General features: G+C 66.7%; 1 protein-coding gene across 2 annotated transcripts; it reads left to right on the top strand.

The window, feature by feature from the left end:
* The first annotated feature begins 988 nt into the window (after positions 1 to 988).
* On the top strand, positions 989 to 9,964 carry FOSB (FosB proto-oncogene, AP-1 transcription factor subunit). Of its 2 annotated transcripts, XM_074571317.1 has the most exons (5): positions 989 to 1,870; positions 5,782 to 6,087; positions 6,200 to 6,307; positions 9,500 to 9,658; positions 9,801 to 9,964. In XM_074571317.1, the coding sequence occupies exons 1-5, from the start codon at positions 1,739 to 1,741 to the stop codon at positions 9,864 to 9,866; spliced, it is 771 nt and encodes a 256-aa protein (XP_074427418.1). In that variant the 5' UTR covers positions 989 to 1,738; the 3' UTR covers positions 9,867 to 9,964. The 2 variants fall into 2 exon arrangements, with proteins under 2 accessions (XP_074427418.1, XP_074427417.1); XM_074571316.1 differs by having other exon boundaries at positions 9,500 to 9,964.
* The last annotated feature ends 236 nt before the right edge of the window (positions 9,965 to 10,200 follow it).

Here is a 10,200-nt window from a genome sequence, read left to right as displayed (position 1 = left end):
CACCGGGGAGCGGGAAGTTACCGGGGGGGGGGGGGGGGGGGGCTGTCACCGGGTGGGGAAGGAGCACCGGGGGCACGTTACCGGGGGAAAAGGGGGTTCTGGGAGGGTCAGCGGGGGGGGTGGGGGGCATCCCGGGGGGGTCACCGGGTGGGGAAGGAGCACCGGGGGCAGGTTACCGGGGGGGGGGAAGGGGGTGCTGGGGGGTCACCGGGTGGGGTGGGCTCCCGGGGGGTGGGTAACCGGGGAGCGGGAAGTTACCGGGGGGGGGGGGGGGGGTGTCACCGATTGGGGAAGGAGCACCGGGGCCGGGTTACCGTTTGGGGGGGGGGGGGGGGGGGCTCCCGGGAGGATGTTACCGGGGGGGGGGGGGGTGTCCTGGGGGGAGTTACCGGGTCTGGGGGGGGGTCACCGGGTGGGGAAGGAGCACCGGGGGCAGGTTACCGGGGAGGGGGGGGGGGGGAAGGGGGTGCCGGGGGCTCACCGGAGGGGGGGGGGGGGGGGTCACCGCGTGGCGGGAGGAGGGGGAGGGGATACCGGGGGGGTCGGGGGGGGGGGTCCCGGGGGGGGGTTACCGGGGGTGCGGGGCCGTCGCCCCGGACGCTTCAGGCCGTTTCTAGAACCGCGGCGCCCGTTTCTATTAATACGCGTTTTTCGGCGGCGGCGGCGGCGGCGAAGGGATTCCCTGTGACGTCATTGCTAGGATACCAAACAAACACTCCGAGACAAGCCCATATATGGCTAATTGCGTCACAGGAACTCCGGAGGGGGCGGGGCGAGGGATCCCCCCCGTTCCCCGCCCGTCCCGGAGCCTCTTAACGGCGGCGGCGGTTCCCGGGGCCTCAGAACGACAGCGGCAACGGCGGCGAAGGCGGGTGCGGGGTCGGGGGGGTCCCGGGGGGTCCGGAGGAGCGGCGGCGGTGGGCGTGACGTCAGCGCAAGGGGCGGGGCGCCGCCGTATTAAAGCGGCGGCGCGGCGGCTGAGCGGTTCATTCATAAAAAAAGCGGAGACCGGGGGGGAAGCGGCGGGAGCCTTCACCGGGACTTTGCACCGGCGGCAACCGGGGCGGGGGGAGCCTGGGAAAGAATTTACCGGAGCTCAATAGCGGCCGAACCGGGACTTTGCAACCGGAGAACCGGAGCCTGGGAAACGGATTGTACCGGGGCTTAGAGCGGCGAACCGGGACTTTGTACCAGCAAACCGGAGCCTGGGAACGGCTGCAGCGGGGTTTGTACAGCCGCACCGGGGCTTTGGACCGGAGAACCGGAGCCTGGAAGGGATGTACCGCGGGTTGTAGCGGCCAACCGGAGCCTGGGACGGACGCACCGAGGCTTTTGACGGGAGAACCGGAGCTTCTAGAGGCTCACCGGAGCCTGGGACGGATACAGCGGGCCTTTGTACCGGAGAACCGGAGCTTCTAGAGGCTCACCGGAGCCTGAGGCGGATACAGCGGGGTTCACAGCGGCGAACCGGAGCTCGTAGCGGCGCACCGAGGCTTTGCACGGGCCAACCGGCGCCTGGGACGGATAACCCGGGGTTCATAGCGGCGAACCGGAGCTCGTAGAGGCGCACCGAGACTTTTCACCGGCCAACGGCAGCGGGGCACCGAGAGGTCCCCCCCAACCCACCCCCCCCACCTCCATCACTCCAAACCCCGCCGAACCGGGGGCGGTGAGGATGCCGGTGGCTTGACCCGCAGCCTTGTCGCGGCGGGGGCGGCCCCCGGCGGCCCCCGGGGCCATGTACCAAGGTTTCCCCGGTGACTACGACTCCGGCTCCCGCTGCAGCTCCTCGCCCTCCGCCGAGTCCCAGTACCTCTCCTCGGTCGACTCCTTCGGGAGCCCGGCGGCGGCGGCGGCGGCGGCCGCGCAGGTGAATGACCGCGATCGTGATTCGTGAATGGAGCCGGGGAGGGGGGGGGGGGAGGGGGGGGGGGGGGGGAGTGTGGGAAAGGGGGGCGGGGTCGTGCGTAAACGCGTGACGCGCTGGAACCCTCCGTGATGACGCGGCGCCGGCGCGCGCGCGGGTTTATTTTGGAACGAGGCGGGCGCCTCTTCCCCCCCACCACCCCCCCCCCCCGCGTCGCTATGGAGACGGGGAGGGCGGGGGCCACGCCCCCCCTCTTATTTTGCATAACCACGCCCCCCCTCCGCGCTCAACCACCTCTCCGCTGCGAGGCGGCGTTGCTTATTTGCATAACCACGCCTCCCTCGCGTTGTGTGGCCACGCCCCCCCGCCGCGGCCACGCCCCCCGCCAGTGCCGCCGCGGGGGGGGGGGGGGGGGGGGGGGGGGGGAAGTGAAATGGGGCGAAATTTGGGGGTTTTATCCCGAAAACGGCGCACGGTGCAACCGGCGGGGGGGGGGATGAGTGTCCCTCCCCCCCCTCCGCTGTAACGGGGGGGGGCGATGCGTTCCAACACACACACACCCCCCCCCCCCAGGGTGCCCCGTGCAAAGCTGGGGGGGGGCAGAAGGGGTGTCCCGGGGGGGGGGGGGGGGCACACACGGGGTCACCAGGCTCGGGGGGGGGTCGGGGGGGCTCTTGCACGCCCTTGCACGTGGGTGTCGAGGGCACGAGGGTGTCGTGCATCGGTGCCGGGGGGGGGGTTTCTTGCACGTCGGTGTCAGGAGCCCTTGCACGAGGGTGTCGGGGCACGAGGGTGTCGTGCATCAGTGCCAGGGACCCCTTGCACGAGGGTGTCGGGGCACAAGAACGTTGTGTGTCGGTGCCGGGGGCCCTTGCACGTGGGTGCCGGGGCACAAGGACGTTGTGTGTTGGCGCCAGGAGCTCTTGCACGAGGGTGTCGTGCATCGGTGCCAGGGGTTTCTTGCACGTTGGTGCCAGGGAGCCCTTGCACGTGGGTGCCAGGGGCACGAGGACGTTGTGTGTCGGTGCCAGGAGCCCTTGCACGTGGGTGTCGGGGCACGAGGACACTGTGTGTCGGTGCCAGGAGCTCTTGCACGAGGGTGTCGTGCATCAGTGCCAGGGACCCCTTGCACGTCGGTGTCGGGGCACAAGAACGTTGCGTGTCAGTGCCAGGGAGCCCTTGCACGTGGATGCTGGGGCACAAGGACGTTGTGTGTCCGTGCCAGGAGCTCTTGCACGAGGGTGTCGCGCATCAGTGCCAGGGGTTTCTTGCACGTCGGTGCCGGGAGCCCTTGCACGTGGCTGTCAGGGCACGAGGGTGTCGTGCATCGGTGCCGGGGAGCCCTTGCACGTGGATGCTGGGGCACAAGGACGTTGTGTGTTGGCGCCAGGAGCTCTTGCACGAGGGTGTCGTGCATTGGTGCCAGGGGTTTCTTGCACGTCGGTGCCAGGGAGCCCTTGCACGTGGGTGCCGGGGCACGAGGGTGTTGTGTGTTGGTGCCAGGGAGCCCTTGCACGTGTGTGCTGGGGCACAAGGACACTGTGTGTTGGTGCCAGGAGCTCTTGCACGAGGGTGTCGTGCATTGGTGCCAGGGGTTTCTTGCACGTTGGTGCCAGGGAGCCCTTGCACGTGGGTGCCAGGGGCATGAGGGTGTTGTGTGTCGGTGCCAGGAGCCCTTGCACGTGGGTGTCGGGGCACAAGAACATTGTGTGTTGGTGCCAGGGACCCCTTGCACGTTGCTGTCGGGGCACGAGGGTGTCGTGCATCGGTGCCAGGGGTTTCTTGCACGTCGGTGCCAGGAGCCCTTGCACGTGGATGCTGGGGCACGAGGACGTTGTGTGTTGGCGCCAGGAGCTCTTGCACAAGGGTTTCGCGCATCGGTGCCAGGGGTTTCTTGCACGTCGGTGCCGGGAGCCCTTGCACGTGGCTGTCAGGGCACGAGGGTGTCGTGCATCAGTGCCAGGGACCCCTTGCACGTGGGTGTTGGGGCACAAGAACGTTGTGTGTTGGTGCCGGGGGCCCTTGCACGTGGATGCTGGGGCACAAGGACACTGTGTGTCGGTGCCAGAGCTCTTGCACGAGGGTGTCGCGCATCAGTGCCGGGGGTTTCTTGCACGTCGGGGACAGGGAGCCCTTGCACGTGGATGCTGGGGCACGAGGACGTTGTGTGTTGGTGCCAGGAGCTCTTGCACGAGGGTTTCACGCATCAGTGCCAGGGGTTTCTTGCACGTCGGTGTCAGGGAGCCCTTGCATGTGGGTGCCAGGGCACGAGGACATTGTGTGTCGGTGCCGGGGCACGAGGGTGTCGTGCATCAGTGCCAGGGAGCCCTTGCACGTGGATGCTGGGGCACAAGGACACTGTGTGTTGACGCCAGGAGCTCTTGCACGAGGGTTTCGCGCATCAGTGCCAGGGGTTTCTTGCACGTTGGTGCTGGGGAGCCCTTGCACATGGGTGCCGGGGCACGAGGACGTTGTGTGTGGGTGCCGGGGACCCCTTGCACGTGGATGCTGGGGCACAAGGACTTTGTGTGTCGGTGTCGGGAGCCCTTGCACGTGGGTGCCGGGGCACAAGGGTGTTGCGCATCAGTGCCGGGGGGTTTCTTGCACGTCGGTGTCAGGGACCCCTTGCACGTGGGTGTCAGGGCACGAGGGTGTCGTGCATTGGCGCCAGGAGCTCTTGCACGAGGGTGTCGTGCATCGGTGCCAGGGGTTTCTTGCACGTCGGTGTCAGGGACCCCTTGCACATGGGTGTCGGGGCACAAGGGTGTCATGCATCGGTGCCAGGAGCTCTTGCACGAGGGTGTCGTGCATCGGTGCCAGGGGTTTCTTGCACGTCGGTGCCAGGAGCCCTTGCACGTTGCTGTTGGGGCACGAGGGTGTCATGCATCGGTGCCGGGGAGCCCTTGCACGTGGATGCTGGGGCACAAGGACTTTGTGTGTTGGCGCCAGGAGCTCTTGCACGAGGGTTTTGCGCATCAGTGCCAGGGGTTTCTTGCACGTCGGTGCCAGGGAGCCCTTGCACGTGGGTGTCGGGGCACGAGGACGTTGTGTGTCGGTGCCAGGGGGTTCTTGCACGCGGGGGACAGGGACCCTTTGCACGAGGGTGTCGTGCATCGGCGCCAGGAGCTCTTGCACGAGGGTGTCGTGTATCAGTGCCAGGGGTTTCTTGCACGTCGGTGCCATGGAGCCCTTGCACATGGGTGCCGGGGCACGAGGACGTTGTGTGTGGGTGCCGGGGACCCCTTGCACGTGGATGCTGGGGCACAAGGACTTTGTGTGTCGGTGTCGGGAGCCCTTGCACGTGGCTGTCGGGGCACGAGGGTGTCGTGCATCAGTGCCGGGGGGTTTCTTGCACGTTGGGAACAGGGAGCCCTTGCACGTGGGTGCCAGGGCACGAGGACGTTGCGTGTCGGTGCCAGGGAGCCCTTGCACGTGGATGCTGGGGCACAAGAACGTTGTGTGTCCGTGCCAGGAGCTCTTGCACGAGGGTGTCGTGCATCAGTGCCGGGGGGTTCTTGCACGTCGGTGCCAGGGAGCCCTTGCACGTCGGTGCCAGGGGCACGAGGACATTGTTCATCGGCGCCAGGAGCTCTTGCACGAGGGTGTCGTGCATCGGTGCCAGGGGTTTCTTGCACGTCGGTGTCGGGAGCCCTTGCACGTGGGTGCCGGGGCACGAGGGTGTCGTGCATCAGTGCCGGGGGGGGGGGGGGTCTTGCACATCGGTGCCAGGGACCCCTTGCCCGCGGGTGCCAGGGACCCGAGGGCGTCGCACGTGGGTGCCGGCGCCACGAACGCACATGTGTCGGTGGGGGGGGGGTTCTTGCACGCGGGTGCTGGGGCCACGAGGCCGTCGTGCACCGCTCTGACCCCCTCCCCGCCCCCCCCCCCCCGACTTTTTGTCCCCCTCTCGGCAGGAGTGCGGCGGCCTGGGGGACATGCCCGGCTCCTTCGTGCCCACGGTGACGGCCATCACCACCAGCCAGGACCTGCAGTGGCTGGTGCAGCCCACCCTCATCTCCTCGGTGGCCCAGTCGCAGCCCCCGGGGGCACCCATGGCCCACCCCCCACCCCCTCCCCACCCCCAAGTGGATCCTTACGACCTGCCGGGACCCAGTTATTCCACGCCGGGAATGGGCGCCTTCGCCGCCGGACCCACGACGGCGCCGCCGCCACCGGCACGTCCCACCCGCGCCCGGCCCCGGCGTAGCCGCGAGGAGACGGTGAGTGGCGTCCCCCGGGTGGGTGGGTGGGTGGGTGTGGGGGGGTGACACCCCGAGGGGCGGTTGGGGGCCGTGGGTGACAACCGTCTGACGGTGGCGGTCCTTCCGGCAGCTGACGCCCGAGGAGGAGGAGAAGCGGCGGGTGCGGAGGGAGAGGAACAAGTTGGCGGCGGCCAAATGCCGGAACCGACGCCGGGAGCTGACGGATCGGCTGCAGGCGGTGAGCGCTCGAGGGGGGACGCGGCGGCGTCACCCGGGGTGGGGGTTGGGTTGGGGACATCGCGGGGGTGGGTTGATGGAAGTCTACGGGGGTTGAGTTCCTGGGGACGTTTGGGGCCGGTGGTGTCCCCAAGGCCGTGGGGTCGTTGGAAGAGGGTGATGGTGATGATGATGGGGACAGTTGGCGCCTGTAGACCCCCCAGGGATGTGGGGACATTCAATGGGGCTGGTGGTGGCCCCAAGGCCATGGGGACGTTGGTTGGGTTGGGCTTGGAAGGGGACAGTCGGGGACTATAGGAGCAGAGGGGGACAGTGGTGTCCCCAAGGCCGTGGGGTCGTTGGAAGAGGGTGATGGTGATGATGATGGGGACAGTTGGCGCCTGTAGACCCCCAGGGATGTGGGGACACTTGATGGGGCCAGTGGTGGCCCCAAGGCTATGGGGACGTTGGTTGGGTTGGGCTTGGAAGGGGACAGTCGGGGACTATAGGAGCAGAGGGGGACAGTGGTGTCCCCAAGGCCGTGGGGATGTTGGAAGGGGGCGATGATGATGATGATGGGGTCAGTTGGTGCCTGTAGACCCCCAGGGATGTGGGGACATTCAGTGGGGCCGGTGGTGGCCCCAAGGCCATGGGGACGTTGGTTGGGTTGGGCTTGGAAGGGGACAGTCGGGGACTATAGGAGCAGAGGGGGACAGTGGTGTCCCCAAGGCCGTGGGGATGTTGGAAGGGGGCGATGATGATGATGATGGGGTCAGTTGGTGCCTGTAGACCCCCAGGGATGTGGGGACATTCAATGAGGCCGGTGGTGGCCCCAAGGCCATGGGGACGTTGGTTGGGTTGGGCTTGGAAGGGGACAGTGGGGGACTATAGGAGCAGAGGGGGACAGTGGTGTCCCTAAGGCCGTGGGGATGTTGGAAGGGGGCGATGATGATGATGATGATGGGCACAGTTGGTGCCTGTAGACCCCCAAGGATGTGGGGACACTCAATGGGGACAGTGGTGTCCCCAAGGCCATGAGGACGTTGGTTGGGTTGGCCTTGGAAGGGGACAGTGGGGGACTATACGAGCAGAGGGGGACAGTGGTGTCCCCAAGGCCATGGGGATGTTGGAAGGGGGCGATGATGATGGTGATGGGGACAGTTGGTGCCTGTAGACCCCGATTCCAGGGATATGGGGACAGTGGTGTCCCCAAGGCCATGGGGACGTTGGAAGGGGGTGATGATGATGATGATGACGATGGTGATGGGGGACAGTTGGTGCCTGCAGAACCCCGGGGATGTGGGGACACTTGATGGGGACAGTGGTGTCCCCAGGACCCGGCTGTGCTGGAGGGGACAGTTGGACACCACCGGGTGCAGCATCTTGGGGAGCTGGGGACGTCGGATGGGGACAAGAGTGTCCCCAGGGAGGCTGGAAGGGGACAGCGATGTCCCTTGGAGCTGGGGACCCGGGAAGGGGACAGCCCGGTCCCTGGGGACGATGATACCACAGAGGTCCAAGACTGTCCCCAGGAGCTGGGGACATCAGAGGGGACAGATTGATGCTCAGGGATGGCGGAGGGAGACAATGTCATCCCCAGGAACGGGGGACACCAGAGGGGGACAGACGGGGACGTGGAGATGCTGCAGGAGGACGATGCCGTCCCCATGAGCAGGGGACGTGGGATGGGGACAGATGGACACCCAGGGAGGCTGGAAGGGGACAATACTGTCCTCAGGAGCGGGGGGACGTGGGATGGTGACAGACAGGGACATGGGATGGGGACGTGGAGATGCTGGAGGAGGACAGTGCCATCCCCTTGAGCAGGGGACATGGGATGGGGACAGATGGGGACATGAAGGTGCTGGAGGAGGACGATGCTGTCCCCATGGGAAGGGGATGTGGGATGGGGACACGGAGATGCTGGAGGAGGACAGTGCCATCTCCATGAGCAGGGGACATTGGATGGGGACAGATGGAGACATGGGATGGGGACAGATGGGGATGTGGAGATGCTGGAGGAGGACAGTGCCGTCCCCTTGAGCGGGGGACGTGGGATGGGGACGGACGGGGCCATGAAGGTGCTGGAGGAGGACAATGACGTCCCCTTGAGCGGGGGACGTGGGATGGGGACAGGTGGGGACGGACGGGGCCATGAAGGTGCTGGAGGAGGACAATGACGTCCCCTTGAGCGGGGGACGTGGGATGGGGACAGATGGGGACGGACGGGGCCATGAAGGTGCTGGAGGAGGACAATGACGTCCCCTTGAGCGGGGGACGTGGGATGGGGACGGACGGGGCCATGAAGGTGCTGGAGGAGGACAATGACGTCCCCTTGAGCGGGGGACGTGGGATGGGGACAGATGGGGATGGACGGGGCCATGAAGGTGCTGGAGGAGGACAATGACGTCCCCTTGAGCGGGGGACGTGGGATGGGGACAGATGGGGACGGACGGGGCCATGAAGGTGCTGGAGGAGGACAATGAGGTCCCCTTGAGCGGGGGACGTGGGATGGGGACAGGTGGGGACGGACGGGGCCATGAAGGTGCTGGAGGAGGACAATGACGTCCCCTTGAGCGGGGGACGTGGGATGGGGACGGACGGGGCCATGAAGGTGCTGGAGGAGGACAATGACGTCCCCTTGAGCGGGGGACGTGGGATGGGGACGGACGGGGCCATGAAGGTGCTGGAGGAGGACAATGAGGTCCCCTTGAGCGGGGGACGTGGGATGGGGACAGATGGGGACGGACGGGGCCATGAAGGTGCTGGAGGAGGACAATGACGTCCCCTTGAGCGGGGGACGTGGGATGGGGACAGGTGGGGACGGACGGGGCCATGAAGGTGCTGGAGGAGGACAATGACGTCCCCTCGAGCGGGGGACATGGGATGGGGACGGACGGGGCCATGAAGGTGCTGGAGGAGGACAATGAGGTCCCCTTGAGCAGGGGACGTGGGATGGGGATGGACGGGGCCATGAAGGTGCTGGAGGAGGACAATGAGGTCCCCTTGAGCAGGGGACGTGGGATGGGGACGGACGGGGCCATGAAGGTGCTGGAGGGGGACAATGACGTCCCCTTGAGCGGGGGACGTGGGATGGGGACCCGGGAAGGAGGAAAGACCCCATCCTGGGGCCCGGGGGCGGGTGACGTCCCCAGGGTTGGGCGCCCCGGGGGGTCTCGTTTTCCCCACCTCACCTCCGGGTCCCCTCCCCCAGGAGACGGACCAGCTGGAGGAGGAGAAGGCGGAGTTGGAGTCGGAGATCGCGGAGCTGCGGAAGGAGAAGGAGCGGTTGGAATTCGTCCTGGTGGCCCACGCCCCGGCCTGCAAGCTCCCCTTCGAGGACCTGGGTCCTTTGGGTGCCGGCCCCGTGGAGGTGAGCGCCCTGGGCAAGGAAGAACCGGCGGCTTTCCCACCCCCGGGCTCGTTCCACCCCGGCGGCTGCTGCTTCGTCCCCGGGGTCCCCACGGGGCCACCTAACCCCTCTTCCGCGTCTCCGTTTGTGTTCACCCACCCAGAGGGAGCCACCTGCGGAGCCTCGCATCAGCGGAGCAGCAGCAGCGACCAGTCCTCGGACTCCTTGAACTCTCCCTCGCTCCTCGCGTTGTGAAAAAAAAATACCCAAAAACCACAACGAAAAAAAATCCAAAACAAAAAAACCCACCAAAAAAAAAAAAACCAACCCCACCCCCCCCAAAAAACCCCCAAAAACGGGCACCTCCTCCCTTCCCCCAGGTGGTGGGTTTTTGGCTCTTTTTTTCCCCCCCCCCGCCCCCCATCCCCTATTTTTTATATTTTTTTTTAAGTTTTTTTTTTTTTCTTTTTCGGTCTTTTTTTTTTTGGATGGGTTGGTGAGGTTGAAGGGCGGCTTCGGCGCCTGGGGGGAGGCGTGGGGAGAGAGGAGGAGGCCGGGGGGGG

This window comes from Larus michahellis, unplaced genomic scaffold (genome assembly GCF_964199755.1).
Source record: "Larus michahellis unplaced genomic scaffold, bLarMic1.1 SCAFFOLD_393, whole genome shotgun sequence".
Lineage (NCBI taxonomy): Eukaryota > Metazoa > Chordata > Aves > Charadriiformes > Laridae > Larus > Larus michahellis.
Note: the sequence above shows the minus strand (reverse complement) of the source record. Positions and strands in the feature narration are given on the sequence as shown.

Bases quoted from the DNA above. Each gene is read 5' to 3' on its own strand.
- FOSB (XM_074571316.1), top strand. From the start codon at position 1,739: ATGTACCAAGGTTTCCCCGGTGACTACGACTCCGGCTCCCGCTGCAGC. The intron at 1,871-5,781 runs GTGAATGACCGC...CCCTCTCGGCAG, and splicing joins CGGCGGCGGCGGCCGCGCAG to GAGTGCGGCGGCCTGGGGGA. The intron at 6,308-9,499 runs GTGAGCGCTCGA...CCCCTCCCCCAG, and splicing joins TGACGGATCGGCTGCAGGCG to GAGACGGACCAGCTGGAGGA.